Source organism: Marmota monax, unplaced genomic scaffold (genome assembly GCF_021218885.2).
Source record: "Marmota monax isolate L192 unplaced genomic scaffold, Marmota_monax_Labrador192_F-V1.1 WCK01_AAM20220418_F8-fsc00124, whole genome shotgun sequence".
Lineage (NCBI taxonomy): Eukaryota > Metazoa > Chordata > Mammalia > Rodentia > Sciuridae > Marmota > Marmota monax.
Genome location: NW_026692505.1, coordinates 870,838 through 895,169, shown reverse-complemented (window position 1 = coordinate 895,169; position 24,332 = coordinate 870,838). Strand labels below are relative to the sequence as shown.

At 32.6% G+C, this 24,332-nt stretch overlaps 1 protein-coding gene across 3 annotated transcripts in view; it reads left to right on the top strand.

Annotated features, from left to right (window-relative positions):
- The window catches only part of Kiaa2026 (KIAA2026 ortholog), an 84,336-nt gene extending 60,204 nt beyond the window's left edge, over positions 1 to 24,132 (top strand). For all 3 annotated transcript variants that reach the window (XM_058579696.1, XM_046445814.2, XM_046445813.2), the window contains 3 exons: positions 14,837 to 14,952; positions 18,410 to 18,597; positions 19,857 to 24,132. In XM_058579696.1, the coding sequence (XP_058435679.1) occupies positions 14,837 to 14,952; positions 18,410 to 18,597; positions 19,857 to 23,485 (3,933 nt within the window). In that variant the 3' untranslated portion in view covers positions 23,486 to 24,132. The remainder of the gene's footprint in view (positions 1 to 14,836; positions 14,953 to 18,409; positions 18,598 to 19,856) is intronic.
- Positions 24,133 to 24,332: the final 200 nt, after the last annotated feature.

Sequence of the window (24,332 nt, the reverse complement as noted above, 5' to 3'; positions counted from 1 at the left end):
TTAGGAATGTCATGAAACCACTCTGTGTCTTTGTTTAGAATCTGTTAATGTAAATATGTATAAAATATGGTTAATGATTCAACAAGTATGATATTAGCAGATTTGTAGTAATCACTTTACATGTTAGTAGGAAAGCCATATTGTTAGTCTGAGGCAGGAGGCTGAAACGCCACAAAAGTACAACCTTTTGAAGTTATTCAGTACTAGAGTGAAAGAACCTTAAGCATTACAGAAGTCTCTCATGGGATACTTCTGAGAATATTACTTTAAGAGGTAAAATAATATTCATAATAATAATCATAAATTAGCAAGAAGACTGTGTTCAGTATACTGAGAATGAGAAAAACTATATACTACATAAAATTTCCATTAAAGATGGTTTAGATCCCTGTATTTTCATACATTAGGTATCTGGAAAGTCTCTTGATATGAAAGACTATTTCATTAAAATTTACTGCTGTGATATATTTCTCAAAAAAAATATGAGAATATTTTCTCTGTAGCCAGATTAATTTTTAATGTATTTAATGTTTTATATTCATAAAAGACTCATTATTTTCTGAGGTAGAAAAAGTAGTCTCTTTTTAAAATCCATATAATTCATTGTTTTTGTAGAAGTTACTTGTTTTTAGTTTTCCATAATTCATGACTTAACAGAATTCTATTAAATAAATTTGCTGAATTTCTTATGCTACAGTTAAACATAACTTTAATTTGTCCCCACATTATAGTTTAAGAGTTTATTTTTTTTTAATGCATAGTTTTAAGCATACTTGACTTACTTACAGCATGTTTAGAAGAGAAAAACTTGAAAACATCCTAGGGTTTTTCCGTAAAACCATCCACCTCATTTTATTGGTGAAGTACAAGCATGTTGCCTTCCTTCACAGAATCAAGTACAAGAAAAATAAGAGGAAACAAACTCCAAACATTTGACACTGTAGTCCTTGAAGGCATGTTTTTCAGAAAACTTTAGATTACATATCAAGTAATTGATTGGATTTTGGGTCTCTAAACAATTTATTCATGGTCCCTCATATTTTCAATAAAGGACAAGAAGTAGAAATTCTTGGAACTATTCTTAGCAGGGATAATTTTATTGAGATTACCAACATGTGAGCTGTTTCCCTATGATATAAACTTCCTAAAAGATTATTTACATGAACATATTATTTCAAACAATGAAATGGCCACATACCATAAAGCAAATAAGACTATAAAAGTTTGCATCTCAGTAGTGTTTCCTGTTTTACAGAATCTAATTGAGTCAGTTGCACGAATTGACTTTATTAATGTTTATGTTAATATTTAATACCAGTTTGTTTGGCATCATTTGGAAATAAGGTATTCCACTTAACTGAATTTTCTAGATAAAACTTAAACTTTTAATACTAAAATCTTTATTTTAATCACTTAACTTCTTTGCTTACTTGTACTATATTGAAGACAATATAAGCCTTTTTGATGACTAAAAGGTCATCTTCATGAATATCAATAAGTGTGTTGTTATTCTAAAAACTTTATTGATATCAGCAGGGCTCTGTGGCACCTGCCTATAATCCCAGCTATTGGGGAGGCTGAGGCAGGAGGATCACAAATTCAAGGGCAGCCTGGGCAGCTTAGCAAGACCCCATCTCAGAATTTAAAAATTACAAGGTTTAGGGATATAGCTTAATGGTAAAGCACACCTAGGTTCAATCTCCAGTACAAAAAGAAGAAGAAGAAAGAAAAGGAAAAGAAATCTATTGATTTCAGTAGCTTTAATTAAACATTCACCAAAAGACTTTTATCCTGTGGATTTTAAAGGATTTTGTATGTCTTCTCCATTTTTGGCTTTTGTTCTGTCTTTCTTCATTGCCAGATTGTCTGTCAGTTGTCATCTCTTGTGTGCGTATATATATTTGCTCTAGCTGATGCATTGTGGATTAAAAAAGCAGGTAACCATACTTGTTAGAATTGGACTCACAGAAAATCCCCTGAGGGATTTTCTTAATAATGAAATACATGAACTCAGTGATAGCGATAGTTGTTATGACTGATTGCTTGTCTTGTGGACTTCGTATACTATTGCCAGACAAATAAACTATTAATATTGCTCTTCATTAGAGGATATCAATGTCAAAACTAAAATAGTATTTAAAGCACAAGCAATTCTGTTATTCATTATCACTGTTCAAATCTATAATAATAGCACCAATAACAAAAAATATATATTCCATATAAATTTTGGTTTTATATATCGTTACTAAAGATAGAAATTACACATGATAGAGAATTTAATACAGATTCATATAAACAACTAGCTGCTTCAGAGGGCTTCTTTTCTGCAGAGCCTTTCAAGATAGTTTTTCTTTCCAAAACAACTAGGAAGAATGATGCTGTTTTCTCTACTGGGTCAACATTCCATTTAAAAAGTTATCATTTTTTTTTTTCAGTAACAGACTTCATATTTTAAAACAGTTTTATTATGTTAATATTAAAAACCTTTTAAACTTCCTTTTTTAACCTCTAAGAGGCTTTGTAATGGAAGATGTACACTTTTTTAAAATCTAGATTGTTTACTCATTCTTGCAAGACAGGTAATTCCCTTTATGGTTAATCATGTAAAGAGAAAAATGCTTTAATTTTGCTTGAGCTTACTCAGTTCATTTGATCACATCACTTAATTCAGAAGTGACTCAACATTCTTTGGATCCTGAAGTGCTAACTTAATTATCTACCTTAGATTGGTTTAAAGTGAAGCCTCTGGTTGAGGTAAATTAAAATATTTTGACAGAGTCCTTTAATTTTTCTCATCATTATTTAGATCATAAGAGTCTTTAGAAAATCTAAAGGAGAAATCACATTTTTTGCTTTTTCTTTAATATTTTTTTTAGTTTTTGATGGACACAGTATCTTTATTTTTATTTGTTTATTTTTATTTGGTGCTGAGGATCGAACCCAGGGCCTCATGCATGTGAGGTAAGTGCTCTACCACTGAGCTATAAAACCAGCTCCTCATTTTTTGTTTTAATTGAAGTCAAATTTGTATTTTGCTTAATCACTTGGAAAAATATCCTTTCCAATCTAGGAAATTTTTTGTTTTCTAAAAAATAGAAAATTAAGGTATTGATAAATTTACCTGATGCTATTGTGTTTGAAATTTGTTACACATTATTTCTCTATAGATAGTGAAAATTGGAAGATTTCTCAAGCATTCATGTGAGCTAGTTTTTCATCTTATCTGCTTTACATCATAGTTTAGATTTTCAAAAGGTTTCAATCTTACAGTAAGGAAGGATTCATGTAGAGATTGGTTATAAGGAAAGGTTAAAATTTGGCAACAAAAAGATGTTATTTATAAAAGAAGAAGCCATGCCTAGATCATATAATGATAATCAAAGTCTTATCAATATGGAAAAATTAAGATTTTAAATATAAGACCATATCTTTTCCTAACACATCTTTTAACTTTCAAGTACCTCAACTTTGAACAGTATTAAAGGCAAATTACAATTATTACTAGATTTTATTATCAGTATGTTAGAAAAGCCATAAAACTGCCTTTGCTTTTTGATACGGGGATAATACTTGGGATCTAATTCTATTCTTTGAATTTCTCTTCTCCTGCCCCCAGAAGTGATATACACAATGGTGTGTTTAACAAACTACCTTTAATAGTGGAAATTTGGAAATAGCTCATATGTCCAGTAGTAGGCAAATGATTAACCAAACTATAATATTGATACAGTGGTATATCATATACTAGTAAAATGAAATATTGGTGGGACATTGTTACTACAAGAAAATATTTGTGAAATGTTGTATTTTAAGAACATACAAAATAATATGTACATGATGATTATAGTATGTAAAAAGGTGTGTTAAAATTATTAAGGAATTTTGAATGAATAAAGTTAATATTTCTAAAATAATTTAAATTCATAATATAGTAAATATTAGAGAAGTCAGAAGATTAGATGAGAAATGATGGCACCTGTTTTGGGGTCACAGAGTTCTGTATAAGCCAGTAGTTATCCCCTTCCCCTCACTAGGAGACTTTTGGCAATGTCTAAAGACAGTTCTTGGTCACAGTTGAAGAGATTGTATTGGCCTTTAATGGATAAAGGGTAGTGATACTGTTGAATATCTTACATTTTAATGATCCTACAATGTATGTGACATTCTACCACAACAGAGTATCATCTGGCCCCAAATGTCAGTTGTACTAAGGTTATAATACTGTAGTATAATCCTGTATTTGCTGAGTACCCTGTTCTTTTATTCTCTATGCTGCTGTCAACTTATTATGGGGAGATAACAAGCTGATGTGTTTAAAGTTAGTGACAATCAGTGAAATAATACCACATCCTCTAATGGGATTACATCATGTACTTCTGACTTAGATTTGTATTTGATGAAACTTTTCAAATGTCAGTATCATTATTTACTCTTCATGATTCCATGAGATAGTATATATTTTTTAATATTTATTTTTTAGTTATAGATTGACACAATATCTTTATTTTATTTTTATGTGGTGCTGAGGATCGAACCCAGTGCCTCACACATGGTAGGTGAGCACTCCATCTCTGAGCCACAACCCCAACCCTTAAGAAGGATTCTTATCCTTAGCTTCCACTCAGTCTTAGCTGTCTTCAACTCATTATGATTTATGACAAATATGTTCACTCTTTACCTTTTAGCTTCCTTAGTAGAGGATTCATAGTTATAAATAATATGGTTGTATATGTATTTTCTTTATTCATTTTTAAAAATACAGTATAGTTAAAAACTTAAAATATAGTGAGGAATGATACACAGATAAATAGAAAACTATTGTCAAATCATGTTAAAGTTTACTTAATTGCATGAATTTATATGGACTCAACATGTAGAATACTGTTGCATATACAAAAAGCCTGATAGAAGTCAAAGAAATTATCAAACATTAATTTTATTTTCTATCACATAAAAAAAGAAAATTTTAGCTCTATTATGATGAAGGATTATGAGATTTTTTCCCTTTCCATTATATATTCCTTTTTTTTTTTTAAATATCAGGGATTGAACCTAGGGTACTTAACCACTGAGCCACATCATCAGTGCTTTTTTTTGTTGTTGTTGTTATTTGTTTATTTTTGAGACAAGGTCTCACTAAGTTGCTTAGGGCCTTGCTAAATTGCTGAGGTTGACTTTGAATTTGTGATCCTCCTGCCTCAGCCTCTGAGCCACTAGGATTACAGGCACCACATCCGGCTTATATATTCCATTTTTATGTAGTTAGGTATCAAATCAACATTTTTTAAACAGTACAAAATCTATTTTACTGCAGTGTAAGAAACTTTTAAGTACAATCAGAGTCCTCAATAAACCCTCATTGACTTTATTTAATGGCTTTGGTTGTAAATATGGTTGTAGTAATTGCTAACCATTTTAAAATTGTTTTATTTAATATTTTTTAAAAAATTTTTAGTTGTAGATGGACACAATATTTATTTATTTATTTTTATATGGTACTAAGGTTCAAACCCAGTATCTTACACATGCTAGGCAAGCGCTCTACCACTGAGCTACAACTGCAACCCTATTTAAGGTTTTGATAATTACTTCATTGTATATAATGTTTTCCTTTTTTTATTTTTTTAGTTGTTGATTGACCTTTATTTTATTTATTTGTATGCGGTGCTGAGAATCGAGCCCAGTTCAATTCATGCGTGCTAGACAAGTGCTCTACCACTGAGCCCCAGCCCCAGCCCTATAAAGTTTTCTTATTGTAGCTCTTTCTGGTAAACTAGTTAATGGTTAATAAGACCAAAAACCATCTCAGCTATAGAAGGGAGTCACTTTGTCTTTAGTCATTTAGAAGTTCAAAAAATTAAAATGACCTTTTTGAAACATTACACAGCAGCCGATAAACTAAGTTTTCTCTTACCTTAGTTACAGATACTAGTCTTATTCACTAGGCAGATATTTCCTGAGTGTCTTCTGTTTTGTATACTACCAGAGATTTGATAAGGAGTCTTTATCTTCAAGGAATTCACTTACAGAGTTTAGAATTTTATCCTAAACCCTAGGGATAAGTTTTAATTTTAATCTGGGTTACTTGGGCTAGTAACTGTACTATTATTTTTTTCCCAGTATATAGGGTTCCACTGTGTTGACCAGGCATGGCTTGGAGTCCTGGGTTCAAGCAACCCCTCTGCCTAAACCTCCTGAATACCTGAGACTACAGGTGTGAACTACTGCACCTGGTTCCCTGTACTTTTATAAGCTTATATTTTTGTTTTCAAATTGTGTTTATTCAGAAGTCACCCAACACCCTAGTCTCTTGTTCACTGCCCTTAATTATCTGTTTATGTGTTTTGTAAGATGGAATGACCAGTAAGCAGATGAATTTTATGAACACTCAGAAATAAACTTACATGTTCAAAATTATAGAAAGGAAAGCTAGATGACAGGAATTGTCAAGCAAAATAATATATGACTGGCAAGGCAAACAAAGCTTCAAATAATTAGTCACTGAGTGATTTGAGAGTATATTTTCTTATTTATCTACAGTAAGTCTTGCTTTGGGGTATTTTTTGACATTTAATAATTACCCTGTTCAATTAAATGCCAGATTTTAACCCGTTTTAATAGAGCCCACTGTTACTACTTACTACAGTTAGCCATAGTTTAAAGTAAATGGATGGAACTGGAGACTATCATGATAAGTGAAATAAACCACTCCCCAAAAGTCAAAAGGCGAATGTTTTCCGTCATATGTGGAAGCTATACCAAAATAAGGGAATGGAGGTTAAAAAAAAAAAAAAAAGGAGAAAGATTAGTGAAATAGAATGAAGGGAAGGGAGGAAAAATGGGATAGGGAAAAATAGTGGAATGAATCTGACCTAACTTTCCTATGTACATATATGAATATACCACAGTGAATCTCATCATCATGTATATATCCACAAGACATTAATTAAAAACAAACTATAATAGCAGAAAAATCAATAGATTAAAAGGAAGGGAACAGGGAGAAGGAAAGGGGAAGTAGAACAAATTGTATTCCATGCTTTTATAATTATGTCAAAGTGAATCCTAATGTTATGTATAACTAAAAAGAACCAATAAGAAAAGACAGAAAAAAGGTTGGCAGGGAAATTATCATGAAAACAATATTCAAAAACCTCTCTTTTTTCTCCAAAGAAAGCTCCAGTTAAAAGGAAAGATTGTGTGATATTCTTACATCAGGCAGAGACTAAATACTGTATATTCCCAGCTTAGAATAAAGTTTGAGAAGAGTTGAACCAGTAAGAGCTTCCATAATGTGGGTTTTATAATTTGCCTTAACCCCATTTGAATTATTTGTCTCACACTTATTCAAATATAAGTAACATTTTAAATGTTATATATTTTTCAAAGTTCTAATTAATGTGAATTCTACAGTTGCTTTATTACCTTGCTGTTCTGAAAGTTTTAACTTAAATCAATGGGAGTTCAAGGCCAGAAAATAAACTTAAATCATTCTGACATTTTTATTACAAAAGATAAGAAAATCCTTGGAAAACCCTTAGTTCAAAGCCTTTTGTGAATTGGGGAATAATAATATAAAAAAACTGAAAGGAATTAATACTAACAAAATTTTCCTACCATTTAATCAGATTTTATAGAAAAAGAAGAACTGCTGATACATTGTAATATTGGAGCAAAATTAACAGAATCCAGCAAAGAAGCAAAAGAATTCTAAATTGAGTGTAGTGTCCACATGTAAATGTTCTAATACCTTAAAATAGAAAAAGGCCTTCCATGGAACCATTCTTTTAATGTAAATATGATTCTAACAAGTAGTAGTAGCAGCTGCTTTTAATTAGGACAAGAGACACTTAAAACAGATTTATAGATAGCATGAAATACTGATAGTTTTTTAAGGACTTTAAAAAATTACAAAAACAGATCTTAGAAGACCAATTTAATATAGGAACATCAGTAATAGCATCAGAAACCTTAACAGTGCCTGAGAGTCACTATGTTAAAGCATAACACTATAACTGTTAATAATGATGACCCAAATTTTTTCCAAGTTAAATTATATTCATTGTGTGGCCAGGAAATCTGAAAGACATGATGTATTTAGGAATATTTCTATCATTCTTAAAAAATCTTTTGTATGTAAGGAGGAAACATCAGTTATCTAAGAAATTTACTTAACATAGTTGAATACTTATTGTGGTAGACATTGTGATAGAGTATGAGAAAGTAAAAATAAGTAAGACACTGACCCTGCTTCTAACATCATCCAGGCCAGTTGGACCTTGTGGTGTACATCTGCAATCCCAGCTCCTGAGGCTGGAGGGTTGTAAGTTTGAGGCTAGCCTTGGCAACTTTGGGGCAGACCCTGTCTCAACATAAAATGAAAATGATTGGGGGTATAGCTTAGTGGTAGAGTGCTTGCCTAGAATGCAGAAGGACCTTGGGCTTAATTCCCAGTACAGCAAAAATCCAAATTTCACTTTCGTGGAATTTTCTGTCCTGATGATGCCAAATAAGCATAGCTTTACTTAGCAATTTAGTGAGTTGCTTGAGATTGCTTGAGAACCCACCTTGTTGATAGCATGTGTAGATTTGATAAAATTCCTCAACTTTTTTCTACGTCACCCACTTTACTGAAAAAGATCAAACAGGAATTTGTGGTTAATTTCTAGCCCAGGCTTCTTTCTTCTTTATAAATGAAAATGATAACTATATTATGTGTTAAAGGTATATTGTTAGATTTTCTTCTCCAGAAATAGTAAATTACCTCAGTGGGAATGTGATCTGTCACCCAGATTTTTCTATCTGTACAAAGCCAGAAGACACAGAAACTTGCATTGTTATCATTATAATGCTAATTATGTGCCTCATACTTTTTGTTTCAATGCTAATTAAGAAATATAATGGAAATATTAAACATACTATTCAGTTTAAGAAATATAATGAGAACATACGTGCTATTCAATGTATTCATTGAGATGCCTTTGGAATAAAATGCAAATGATTTCCTGTTAATCTTATGTAAAAATTGATGAGGGTATCTCAAGATAATAGCATATTGTAGTATATGTAGTATATAATATATAATACCTCTGGAAGTATTAAAATGCTTTTTAACTTTTTCTGTGTTAAATGCAAACATTTCACTATACTGTCAAAACTAGTATTTTTTCAACAGACCATATACCAACAAGATTAATGTGGTGTTTTATCTCCTAAACTGTGGATATGAAGGAGTATGTGAATATGGTAGTAGTTTCTCTAGGTAAGCAATTAAAGAAAAGGGAATGCATATTAAAAATAATATTACTTTTCATTGAATTATTTAAACAAAGAATGTCAGATAGTTTATTAAAATACATACTTTTATTTGTATTATTTTTGTACACAAATCTAGATTATTTTCAAGTTGCCTTTGGATGTTATTAATGATTTTAAATTGAGATATTGTGTAGAGATCCTCTTAGCTTTTCTAAAAGTTACTTGTATTTTATTTTAAAAGCATAACATGTTGATACTTAATCCCTTTCCACCACAGGATTTATGTCTGTGACAAGAAGCAAGCCTATAATAAAAACTATTTTGTTTCGTGATCAACATTTTTGTGCCCTAACAACGTCTATGAACAAAAACATATAGCAAACTACAATTCATATTTTAGCATATATGTCATCTTTGTATAAATTGTTTAAGTGACATATAAAATTATATTTATTCATTATGTACAGCATTAATATCTTCTCAATTTAAAAAAGCATTTTTTGTATATTTATATATGATTTTAATAAATATACGATTTATATATATATATATATATTTATATAAATCATATATATATATGATTTTAATCATATAACTGTTGAGACCTGTTTCGTTTAACTGTAACATCAAGAAAATTTGTGTAAGTAGATGGGTTTTTTTAAGCAGATGACACCTAAGTTTAACAAAGCATCTAAATTTATTAATGTACAAAATATATCTGTGCTGATAAGACACTTAATAAATCTAGAATTTATTTATTTTCCTCTTTTTCTTCCTTTTAGGTGTCCAATGTCCCCAGCATCAGTAGATTGCCAGCTCTCTCTCTTTGCAACACCCTCACCAGCATTTTGCTGGTGCTGTCATACCCATCCCAGATTACTGCAACAGAATGGAGTTGTTCTTTAGTTACAAGGTAAGTTCCCCCACACTCATTTCACACTTATCAAGGTGCAGTTTTTCATTTTACAATATTGTGTAGTTTTGTAAGTTTTTTCCTTATAACTCCTTATTAGTTTCTCCTACCTGAGAACTTATAAAACTGCATAATATAGTAAAGGACTTACTTGTGATCATAGATCAGCTCCTTTTTGTAGTAATCCCCATGGGATTATAAAACCTGCATGGCTTAGTAGTTGGGGCATCTAATGGAAAGGGAGCTGGCAATCTGCAGCTGCTATGGACATTGGATGAGAAAGCAATGAAAGGTAAGCTTCAAATTTAGAATATATTGGATGCTTTTTGTTCCATGATATATATTTGAAATTCATACTTTATGTTGAACTTTTTAGTAGGTTGATAAAAGTACTACTTCTCTTTAAAGTGACCTTTGATAAATGTTTAATAATTATCAAGTTTACATAATACATTGGTATTATATTAGGAAGATATTTTTATTCATGAAAAATCTAAAAACAGTGAATTTGTCCCCATATTCATATACCTGTTTGTAAAGTCAGGACTAAAATTATATGTATAAAAATTATTAAATTATTTTTATTAGAAAATGTTATAGCACTGCTTCACAAATGAACTTTTACCAATAAATGTATCTACCATCTTTATCTTTAATTCTGAATGATTAGTGCAGATAAAAGTTTGTAAGAGTCTTTCTGTATTTGAAGGTGGAGCTTGCTGTTTCCTTTTGTTTTAATTCACTTTTAATCTTTAGGTCACTATAATTTCAATTACTCTTGTAATTTTTAAATTAATAAAATTAATTTTAGAGATTTTGATTCTTGCATTACAAAGTAAATATAGATATTTATACAATAATCTATTTCTTCTTTAGGAACTATCTTTGTGGGGTTCAAGAGCAACAATATTGTGTGGTGGAGGGAGAGTGAATTTTGGCATTTAAGAGATAGAATTCTGGTCTAAAGTCTATTTTGTCCATGAGTACTTCCCTTTGTGACTTTAGACAGTTTTCTTTAAAAAAAAAAATTATATATATATATATATATATATATATATATATATATATATATACATACATACACACACACACACACACACATATACATATATACATGTATATATATATATATATATATATATGCCCTCTGAGTTCCCCTTTAACTTTTAATGAATTCATCTAAGAAGAAATATGATTATTCTTGGTTTTCCCCTTATCTGTGTATATAAATAAAGTTGGTCAGTCAAAAAAAACATTGGTCACTTGGAGTTAATGACCTCCTTTAAAGTTCAATAAATATTTGTTTAAGTAGATATTTGTATTAATCCCAGGATAAGGCAGATAGTTACCAACTCTTAATTTGTTTTTAAAATTCACAACTTTTCTTCTCTTTACTTTAGTTCCATTGTATACTATGAAACTCTGAGATCACAACTTAGTAGAAAGGGACAGTGTCATCATTTTAATTCCATTTGGGTTATAAGCATCATGTTTTGACCAAAGAAGATGATACATGAAACAAGCAGTGTGAGTTTCCCTTTTATTATCAGTAGTTAAAGCACCTTACCTCAAGTATCAGTCTCAGAGCAGTGATTCTCAACATTTTTAAGTCTGTGCACCCTTTATAAATCAAAATAAAAATATGGACTCACGTACCCCATGGAAGGCCCAGGGGTGCCCTTTGTTGAGGTCATTATATTCTTTTTATGTATCTTCAAGGCAAAACATTTTATAGATCTTTACTTTCAATAATTTGTGTTATGGAGAAAAATTTGGTTCATTTTCCAAATACAGAATGATAAATATGCATTTTCGGATTATAAATGAATGCCATACCATCACTGCCCTGAGTGGAGGATAACATAAAATAAAGAAAGGGAAGAAAACCTTCAAAACACATGTGAAGTTAGGCCATAGACATTTCAAAACAGGTCAGTGGGTCAGACAGAGTTGTGTGAAAGTCAGAACTATATTCTCAGGTTAGGATTTAAGCCTCGTTGCATATAATATAGTCTGCTGGTCCAGTAGCATATTTTCTAGATGTTGGATTAATTGAAAATTAATCAAAACATAAAATCTTATTTTTAAACTTTTATGCAAAAATTAATTTTGTAATTTAGCAGAGGCACAACAACATCTGACATATGTCCTGAGATAACATTGTCCAGCTACAAAGAGTCTAACCTTCCTGTTCCTCATCTACCAAGACCTAACTAAAGTCTTCTGCATCCCCTATTCCACTGCCACCATGCTAATCCAGACAGCAACCATACAACTCAGGTTAATTCTTCAACTCTTTTCTTCCTTGTAACCCCCAGTGAGGAATTCAGCATGTTTGATGCTCCCTGTCTATTTTCTTTCCCCCTCTCCCCTAGTCTCTCTCTCTCTTTTTTTCCCCCAATTAATTTTACCACAAAGAGGATAGTCTCCTTACCTTTGTACCTTTCTTTTTCTTCTCTTTTTAGCTTAATAAAAGTTGGCTTTCACTCTTACCAGCTCATTTTTTGAGCCAAATAATAGTTGAGGAGTGGAAAAATTTATATGCCTTATTAAAGGGAAAAATCTACCTATTATTTATTGAAACAAAATTCTACTTCATTCCATGAAGAATTTAGGATGGCCGTCAGCTGTCTGCCTTTTTGTCTTCCTCAATTGCAGTATGCTTTCCCTTAATGAAGGTTATTTTTTGCTCAGTTTTATTGTATATCAGTTTAATAATTTTGTTTTTATGGATTAGAAATTTATAAAATTTCTTTGAGAAAAACAAACTTTCAAGGTAAAACCCATTGTTAACTTGGGTTCTGTATGTACATTTAGAACACATTTAACAAGAAAGAGATCTATTTTGTATATTTATATGAAATAAAAATTACTTTCCTTGAAAAAATTTTTAATATTATAAGTTATCATGCTAATAAGAAGACAAGAAATAATAAGAGTAGGTTTCATATTTATTATGCACACATACACATATATACCATACCTTACTATTCTTTTAATAAGTATTTCCCCTTCTAAGATGTAAAAACCTCAGAGGTAGAAATATAGCTGCTTAAACTAGGTGTGGTGGTGTACCTCTGTAATCTCAGTGGAGGCTGAAACAGGAGGATTGCAAATTCAAGGTCAGCCTCAGCAATTTAGCAAGGCCCTAAGCTACATAGTGAGACCCTGTCTCAAAATAAAAAGGACTGAGGATATAGCTCAGTGGTAAAGTGCCCCTGGGTTCAGTCCCCAGTACCAAAAACAGAGAAATAATGGCTGTTTATGTGTATAAATTTTGGGGGAGAAACCGTGCTATTAAACATTTGGGCTTATATATGATGAAATTTTCTGTGACTGGAGTATTGAAGGTTTTATATATGTAAAACTGAAATCCATGCACACATTTAGAATATACATTTTGCTCTAGATACTGGTAATTTTTCTTACTGTTCTACATATGTACCAAATGACTTGCTGTAATAGTTCCTTATAGGATGAAGTCTAATTTTATACATCTTATCCATATGTGATCCATAGGTTATATAATTGTCTTTTGCTAGAAATAAAACGTGAAGTGTATGGTATGTGAATTATCTTTAAAGCTATTACAGAAAAAATACTACATGGTTATATAATGGTAGATGATGATGATGATGATGATGATGATGATGATGATGATAGCTCTGCACTAACATTATAGAGAAGCAGAGGTTGACTAAATTGCTGTAAATTTTTTTATATGGCATTCAATTCGTTTTTCATATACTGGTGAGGTATATCTTCACCAGATATTTTTATAACCTACATCAGATTGAATTTATTTAGGTAGGAATATAGTTCTGAGAGCTTGGACTTAAGAATCAGGCAGATACAGGTTCAAGTCATAGGACCCTAAACAAGTCATTTGATCTCTCTGAGCCTTACTTTCATCACTTGTAAAGTGAATATAACAATACATATACCACTTCAAAAGGGTTTTCATAAATGCTAGAATCTTTCTCCCCCCACCCTTTATGCGCCCCACCCCACGCTCTCTTTGTAGATGGATTCGTAAAATACCTAGGATAATGTTTTGCAAATGGTGGGATATCAATAATTATTAATTCTTAGTGTAGCATTGTGATATTGAAAACAGTTAACTGTTGTATTTGCTTTTTGTACTAGTCTCTTAAAGTAATTGTAAATTTTCCTAAGAAGTTTATGAAGAAGACTACTTTTAAATATAATAACCAACCTAGTTTTTCTCATTTTTTCCTTATTCTTTCGGAAAATTACGAAAACTTTATAGATGAATTATATCTTTTACTTATATAATTAATTTATATATATTTTACATCTTTACAATTTTTGTTTTGTTTTGTAGCACTGGGATTAAACCCAGGGCTCTTTACCTGGGTTTAGTAAATGATTTATTAAAACATTTATAGCTGACAGAACTAATTTTTTTTTTAATTTTTATATCCTGGTTAGATGACACAGGTTTCAGAGTTCACATAGAAATTAAAATCATTAAATATATTAAATAATATTCATTACAGGATATTTCCCCTTTTCTGCAGTTTGAGAAAAAAAATAATTTTTGATAGGTTTTTGGCATTTTGGTTTTTTTATTCAAAAGATAGAGCTTGACATTGACTTTTAGATTAAATCTAAGGAATTTACTTTAAATTTTTGTGTTTTTAGGGCAAATGGTATCAACGGAGACAAGCTGTAAAAGAATTACATAGCACATTGATACGTCTTTTAAATGAATTGCTGCCATGGGAACCAAAGTTAATGAAGGCTTTTCAAAGAAACAGGTAATTAAAGCTTTATAATCTATTTTACTTATTTTAGAGCTCTTAATTTATGATTTCTGGGAAGATGTCCTAGAATCATTTAGTAGTTTTCCATTCATATGTAATTCAGCAGATAATTTTGAGTGCCTACTGCGTACAAGGCACTTCCTATCCAGGAGAAAAATGATAGTGGCTTAAACCAGGATAGTAGCAGTGCAGATACCAAGGAGTGGTTGGATTCTACATATTTCAAAAGTAGGATTGGTAGAATTTGCTGAAAGATTGGATATGGGGTATAAAAGAAGGTGAAAAATAAAATCAGTGTGCCCAACATTTTTGCTCTAAACAACTGGCATTATAGATTTGCCATTAACTAAGATAGAGAAGAATGACAAAATAGCAGATTTGGGAGTAATGGGGGTTGAGTAGTTTGGATATCAACGTATTAAGTTTGATATACTTTCTAAACATCTGATGTATGAGCCTGAGTTCAAGAGAGTCAGCCAGACTGGTGATGTGAATTTGGAGTTATCCACATACTGATTATATTTAAAGCTTAGAAACTGATAGAAGTCACCTAAACACTGGACATTCCAACATTTAGAGGTTAGGTATATGAGTAGGAATCTCTCGGAAGAGACTTTGAAGTAGTACTTAGCAAGATGGGAGGATAACCAAGGAGGAAAGGTGTCCTAGAAACCAAGTAAAGAAAATGTTTCAAAAAGGACTGCTCTTGGGTCTGGGGATGTAGCTCAGTGGCAGAACACTTGCTTCTCATGTGTGAAGCAGTAGGTTTGATCCTCAGCACCACATATAAATAAATTAATTAATTAAAAGGTCCATCGACAACTAAAAAAATATTTTAAAAAAAGGACTACTCATGATGTGTTGTGGAAGATAAAGAATAAGAATTCATTATTAAAGGACTGAGGATATGGCTCAGTGGTAGAGTACTTTCCTAGCATGCAAAGCCCTGAGCAGTTCAATCTCTTAACACCACAAAAATAAAAAAGAATTAATTATTGAGAAGTGGACAGAAATCTTAAATCTATTCAAGAGAATAAGTGGAGAGGAATTAAAGAGTCTTTTTATTCATGGTATTTTGCTGTGAAGTGGAATAGAGAAATAGGGAAGTACCTGGAAGGACAAGTTTGGATTAAGAGAGCACTGTTTTAATTTTTTTGTTAAGTCTTTATTAATGGAGAAAGAATATGTTTTGTTATTGGTAGAAATGATCTAAGACAAAAATGGACTCAAGGAAGGTACATTTAATAGAGTGATCCTTGAATAGATAAGAAAGGATATGTTAGCATATAATTGGACGTGTTCGCTTAGATAGGGAGACAGAATATATGAGTATAAATTAAGGTAAATTGCAGATAAGGTATGAGCAAGTGAAATTTCTTTTTCAGTTGCTTTCATTTTCCATGAAATAAGGAATTGTCATTAGCTGAGACTGGAAAAAAGAAGGGAAAGGAGCTTCATACTACCCCCACATAGATACTTCACCATTCCAATCATTTGTATTGAAAGGGAAATTGATTTTATCGTTATATTTTGGTAACCCATACTGGTATCTCACAGCCCCATCCTTAAGCAATAAATCAAAACCAAAATCAATTTAACTAACACTTGCTGAATATTTATGTGCCACATATACTATGAGGGTAAGTACTATTTTTAAATAAAGTGATGCCTTAGATTAAGGAATTTTCCCATTATTAGAATTAGTAAGTGATAAAGGTAGTACTTAAATTCTAACATGCACAAATAAAAATTTGTCACAAAAATAAGTTGGAGAATGTATGTTCGGATCCCCACCCCCTCACCCCCGCCACCCCATAGTACAGGTAGTGAAACCCAGTAGTCTCCCAGTGAGCTCCATCTTCCAACTGTTTTCATTTTTATTTTGTGACAGAGTCTTGCTAAGTTGCCTAAACTGGCCTTTGTGATCTTCCTGCCTTAGAATCCCAAGTAGCTGGGATTACAGGCATATGCTACTGCACTTGGCTCAGATTTATTATTATTTTTTTAAACATAGAAATTGAGGGTACAGCAGAAAATTGGCTGAAAGCAAAAGAAGGATCTCTAAAATACCATGTAATCATTTGGAAATGTTTCCATCTCTCCATAGTTTCTCAGAAACAAAGCTAAGATTTCATTGAAAGTTAGATTGTTTTTCAGTTTTACTGCCCTAAGCTTAATGAAGGACTAATTCTAGTAAGACACAAAACACCTATTATTTTCAGGATTAAATGATAGATTTACTTATTACAATCTGTATGATAGTCACAATAATCAATATTGTTGCTTGGAATTTTTTAACTTCTTTAAAAGAATCTTAAACTATAGTATAATTAGTAATTTTAAGACTGTCTCAAAACCATTTTTCAATTCATCTAGGAAAAAAAATAGCTTTCTCTTATTTAATAAGCCTGAAAACAGCCTTTAGAAAGACAAATAAGGTGGTATATTCAAACTTTATTCAGAAATTTGCACGTTACCTTTTAAATTTCTTATTCTTATACCCCAGGTTTCATCTTCTTCAGCAGTTAATTGTTAGCAAGACTGAACTAAACATCTTAGATACACTTAACATAAAGCATAATTTTTAGTGACAATTGAAAATATTTCAATATATAATTTAAAATGTTAAAAGTTAGTTTAGCAGGTTCCCTTCAACACCACATATACTAAAATTGGAATAATACAGAGCAGATTCTGTTTCTGAAGTTTTCTTTAAATGGAATTTGGCAAGTTCCTAGTATTATGAAGATTTTATTTTTTAAATGAATGACCAAGGTTGATGGCCTAATGAGACCAGAGTAAACACATTATTCTAATAAGGATAGGTGGCTGGGTCAGATTAGATGTGTTTCACTTCAACTCTAAATCTAGTTTAGTGACTTTCTTTAATTCTATAAGAGATTAATATGAAAGTTTGTAAAGAATCTCCTAAAGTAGATTAGCATAGCCCCTGCAGTTTGGCAGGCAAATTTATGAAGCATTCTATTTTTTTTAATGTTATCTCTCATATGTCTAAGCTAGAGAAAAAGAAAAAGAATTAAAAAAGGGTATCTCACGAAAATAGAAGAGAGAGCAGTAGAACAGAAGTAGGAAACCAAGGGTAAGGGAGGAGTGGAGGCAAATGGGAAGCAGTAGGGAATAAATGTGACTAAATTATGTTACGTGCATGTATGAACATATCACAATGCTTTCCATTTTATATATATAACTATAATGTACCAATAAATCAATAGAATGAAGACCAGTAGTAGAGGAGGAATCTGGGAGGTAAGAGGGAAGGGATTTTACTGAGGGTTGAAATGGATAAAACTATGCTATATGTATTTATAAATATGTTAAAATGAGCCCCACTTTTATGTATAACTACATTGCATTAAAAATTAAAAAGTTAGTTTAGCTCCTAAGAGTTAAATATATATATATATTTATTATTTTGGGTATTTTATTTAAGGAGCCGCCTAAAGAAAGACTATGATGATTTCAGAAGACAACCTGATCATGATAAATTTACTAGAGAACTGTGGACTACTGAAGAATGTGAAGGAGATCCTGGTAAAGAATCTCCTAAAGTAGAAATCAGTAAGCCTATAGACTCAACAGAGCCTCTAGATATCCTGGAAAAAGATAACTTTATTTCAGGTACGCATTAAAACTTTTTAAAACCAATATTAAGTGCACATGAGAAGTTTCTATTTGTTTTGAAAGGAAAAGATAATCTGGCTATTGTATATTGTTTGGGGGAAATCTGGAATGTTTTGAAGAAGTACTGTCCAGGTCCTTACAAGAAACTTTTTGGGAGTAATTATTATATTTTTAGGAGTTTCTGAAGCCATTCCCTGATTCCATATGTAGGCATGTCATTGCTCATTACAGACTATACATTCTTAACCTGCAATCCCTTTGAAATTGTTTCATTCTCTTCTTTATTATTACTATTTTTGAAACTCTGTTTCTGAAGTTTTCTTTAAATGGAATTTAGCAAGTCCCTAGTATTATGAAGATTTTTTTTTTTTAATGAATGACCAAGGTTGATGGCCTAATAAGACCAGAGTAAACACATTATTCTAATAATAATAGGTGGCTGGGTCAGATTAGATGTGTTTCACTTCAACTCTAAATCTAATTTAGTGACTTTCTTTAATTCTATAAGAGATTAATATGAAAGTTTGTGGCTAGAAATGTATTAACCTATTATTTTCCATGTCTTGGTGAATTGTAAGAATAAATTCCGGGGCTGGGGATGTGGCTCAAGCGGTAGCACGCTCGCCTGGTGTGCCTGCGGCCCGGGTTCGATCCTCAGCACCACATACAAACAAAGATGTTGTGTCCGCCAAAAACTAAAATAAATAAATAAATATTTAAAAAAAAAAAAAAAAAAAAGAATAAATTCCTATCAACCCAATTTGGCCATATAAATGTTTTACTATAAGAATATACATTAAGAAAATGATAGATATTTTTATTCTTTAGACTCTCTAAAAAAGAATAGAATAAAAAACTATCTTTGGTATCAAGGTTTCTATGTCTAGAGAAAGAGAACTAGTAGACTAGATTCCTTTTCAAATTAAACTCTGAGCTCTAATTGTTGGCTCTAATATCTCTTTAAAAAGTGAAATTTTTCCTTTTGTACTTATATTTGCAGCAGAATTAAAGAATTATATCAAAAATAATTTTCTTGGTAACAGGTTGCTCTTGAGCATAGTTATGATATCAGTATTACCATTACAGAGGTCCCCTTGCCTTTTATCTCCAGTGTTGCTGAAGCTTTAGAACTACCCTATACTAGATTTCTTAATACATTTCCAACTCAAAGATTGACTTTCATTTTTATTATTGGTGTTATTGCTATTTAGTTGCTACTTTCTATAAACAAAGCGCATGTTTTTATAATTTTTCAGATGATATGAAATTGTCAGAAGTAGATTTTCCTATGGCTAGAAGCAAGGTGTTGAAAAAGGAATTGCCTTCTAAAGAAGTACTGAAGACACTGCCTAAAACACTTAAACGACAGTCCAAACAAACTAGTTATCTGGATGATAGCACAAAAGAGCTTTCCCCAAGGAAGAAAGCAAAGTTAAGCACAAATGAAACAATTGCTGAGAATTTAGAAGGTGATATGCAAATTGACTGTTTGAGTGAATCAAAACATACAGAGTCATTTGCCTCGGTGGATTCAGTACCATTGTCTACTCTCCAGAAAGGGACCAAACCTATTCAGGCCTTGCTTGCAAAGAATATTGGGAACAAAGTGACCTTAACAAATCAACTGCCCCCTTCCACAGTTAAAAGTGCTCCTGCTGTGGAAAAGCCAGTTATATCTCCTCCAGAAGCAAGCCCCGTAAAGCCAGCATTGACCTGCCTCAACAGTACAAAAAGTCCTTTACAGATGGTATACAAAGTGCCCTGTACTCAGTGGTTGCCAATAGATGTTCACAATAGCTCTGTGAAGATTCAGGTGCAACCTATGGTAGATCCTAAAACAGGAGAAAAACTTATGCAGCAAGTTCTTATTTTGCCTAAGAATTTTGTGATTCAGCACAAAGAAGGAAAAGCAGTTACAAAAGATAAACCATCACTTCAACAAAAAGGTACAGAACAACGTTGTTCATCTTTACCGCAGACAGCAAGTATAAACTCTTCTTTATCATCAGTTCTTGTCAACTCAACAGCAACTGTTTCTGCCCAACTACCTATTTTCAATAAGACGATTACACCTTTACCAAATGTGAGTAGTGCTAGACCACAGCCTTTGTCACCTGTAACCTCTGTGAGCAATTTACTAATACCACCAGTTAATACTAGCCAGAGTGAGGCAGGAAAAGTAAAGAATGCAGTTTTAACAGCCACATTCCCTCAGCCTGTTGCTTCACCCACCATTTCCTCAACAGTAACAGTTCAGCCTCTGTTATCAGCAACAACACTAAGTGGATCTACAGATCCTGGTAATTCCCTCAACTCTTTTGCACAACAAACTGCTGATTCTTCTGAAGCAAAGCAAGAACTGAAAACTGTATGTATAAGAGATTCACAGTCAATTCTTGTTAGGACACGAGGCGGGAACACTGGAGTTGTAAAAGTACAGACCAATCCAGATCAAAATTCACCCAACAGTTTATCTTCAAGTTCAGTTTTCACTTTTGCTCCTCAATTTCAGGCATTTCTGGTACCAAAATCAATAACTTCATCCTCCTCTGCTTTTTCACAAGTAGCTGGAATGACTACTACATCTAGTCTCCCACCTTTCAGCCAAACACCAACTTCTGTTTCCATTCCATGTGGCTTTAATTCATCCATAGGTAAAAATCTCAAACTTACCGTAGGCCAACCCTCCAGCAGTGGTAATATGGGCCACATGAGAGAGAAAACTTCACACATGCCCCCTTCCCCCTTGAAGTCCTCTCTTTGTTCCAGCACTGTACTACCATCAACAACAAATAGTTCAGTAAGTGTAATTAGCATATCAGCAGGAAACTTTGGACAAACCAATACAAATGTTATTCATACTCCAACTAAACAGCAACAAGTAGATTGTATCACAAAAAGTTACCCTGTTACAAGATCAGAAGCAACAACAGCAACAAATGGAGACGTCATCAGTGCAACTCCAGTTCAGAAACTTATGCTAGTATCAGCCCCATCTATTCTTCCTTCTGGCAGTGGAACTGCAATTAATGTAACACCTGAACAGACATCTACAGGTGTTTCTACCCAAAAATTAGTTTTTATTAATGCTCCGGTTCCTAGTGGCACTTCAACCCCAGCTATTGTTGCAGAATCATTAAAACAAACTCTACCTCCCACCTTGAATAAGACATATGTTAAGACTCCAGAGCAACCCCAAATAGTACTAATTCCATCTACAGTGGGAGCACCAATAAAAATAAATTCTTCACCAACTGTATCTCAGATAAAAGATGTGAAAATTGGACTAAACATAGGTCAAGCAATTGTAAATCCTTCAGGCACCATGCCAACTATACCATCAATTAATATATTGCAAAATGTAACCCCAAAAGGAGAAGACAAAAGTAGCAAGGGCTATGTTTTGCCATTGTCATCAAGTGGTAATTCAATTCCAGTAAGCTCAAATTTTGTGAATCAAACTATTACTCCTGTTAATGAATCAGTGGTTTCTGCAGCGAAAACAATAAATATGTTTTCAGTAACAGGAGCAAATGTATCTTTGGGTTCCCTTTCAGTGACTTCATCCTCTGGTTCAGTTGGGACACGGCCTCCTGTTTTAGTTAGTGGAAATGAAACCTCCTCAAGAAGTATGCCTATCTTGTCAAATAGACTTGGCACATCGAATCTCGGAAACACTGTGGCTATATCAACTGTGAAAACAGGACATCTTGCATCTTCTGTTCTGATTTCAACTACACAACCAACAGTGTCTCCTAAATGTTTGACATCAGCTTTGCAAATCCCTGTTACTGTTGCCTTGCCTACTCCTGTGACTGCATCCCCCAAAATAATCAATACAGTTACACATTCAGCAACAGTACCAGGATCCACACGTTCCGTATCTCTTTCTAAAAGACAATCTCGAACTTCTCTTCAGTTTCATTCGCCAGGGACTTCAACTACAGTGCCAACAAATGTAAACACAAATAAACCTCAAGCTGAGTTGTCATCTGTTTTACCAAGTCCAGGTAAAATAATTAGTATTTCCAATTTTGCTTCTCTTCCAAACCAGCAAATGTCCCCTGCTTTAGTAAAATCAACCCCCAGTTACAGTTCTATTCCAGGTGGCTCTGCCATTCACACTGCTACAGCAACATCAAATGTAACTAGTTCAGTAGGGGGTCCAGTTAATGAACCTTGCATTCAGCAAAAAATAGTCATCAACACCAGTACACCTTTGGCACCTGGCACTCAGATCATGATTAACGGAGCCCGATTTATTGTCCCACCACAAGGTCTTGGAGCTGGCAGCCATGTTCTCCTTATATCTACTAACCCAAAATATGGTCATCCCTTAGTTCTTAATAGTGGCCAAGGCATCCAGCCTACACCCATAGATAATGCTGTTCAGAAGATCACACTAGCATCAAACAGTTCTTTAAGTGGGCAACCTGTAAAACATTCTCTAAGAAGCTCTACAAAGATTGTAAATTCTCTGGGGAATGTAAGTTCTCTACCCACAATACATACAACATCACAATTTGTAAACACAGCTGCTAAAATTTCTGTTCCACTTCCTGCACCAACAGTGTCATTGACTTCAGTAATTAAGCCTCCGCCAGCTTCACATTTGTCTACAACATCTGTGGTTTCTGCCATTTCTTCCAGTAATCCTCCACTGCCAAATAGCACTTCGGTATTTCATTTGGACACATCTGTAAAAAAATTGTTGGTTAGCCCAGAAGGAGCCATTTTGAATACCATAAATACTCCAGCATCTAAGGTTTCTTCACTCTCTCCATCTCTCTCTCAAATTGTTGTATCTGCCAGTCGAAATCCAGCCTCTGTCTTCCCTGCTTTCCAGTCATCTGGTTTAGAGAAGCCTGACACAGCTGCATCTTGAGTTTAGACTAAACGAGCCAGTTTTTAAATAATGGGGCATTGTTTTAACTCCCATAAAAATTTTTAACTGTTTATTATACTGTTGAAAACATACTATACATAGGGGTGTGTGTGTGTGTATGTGTGTGTGTGTGTGTGTGTTTAATGTACCTTTTCATTAGCTTGCAGCGAGACGTTCTTGGGGAGGGAAAAGTGTGTTCCATTTCACTCATTGGTATGAGGATGTTTTCAAAGGTTTGTTTAAAATACATGGTCTGTATCACATAAATTGAACAAAGTCAAGTTTGACTAGTTTAGAGTAAGCTAGCCTTTTGCACAGTTAACACTGATATGTTTCTTGAATTTGGACTATTGCAGCGTGTCTATGCTATAGCATTCTGTGTCATTAGTGAAATCTTATTTTTGTTTCTGTAAAAAGAAATATATATATATATTTATGCATTGTGAAAATGCAGTCAATGGTGTAAAATTGTACATATTCCTAAATCCCTAACAACCTGTACTAAATATATGTACAAAGAACTATGCTGTCTTATTTATGTTTTGTTTACATAATGTATAGTTTTTTAAGTATTTTAGTAATTTTGGACCAGTGAACTGTTCGCAACAATGCAGAAGAATCTGCATGTAATAAACTAAGTTGCTGTATTTCTTTGTTTGAATACTATTTTTAAAGTGTATTCTTGTTCCATTAAATGAATACATGATACAAATGAAAATAGTCCTTAATAAAAAGGAAGGCTGGGAAATTTCTATTACTAATAACTAGTGTTTGCACAAGGCCTTACAGTTTTCAAAGTTTATTTGCATGTATCTATTTTGTTATTTTCAAAATATTCTTGAGGAAT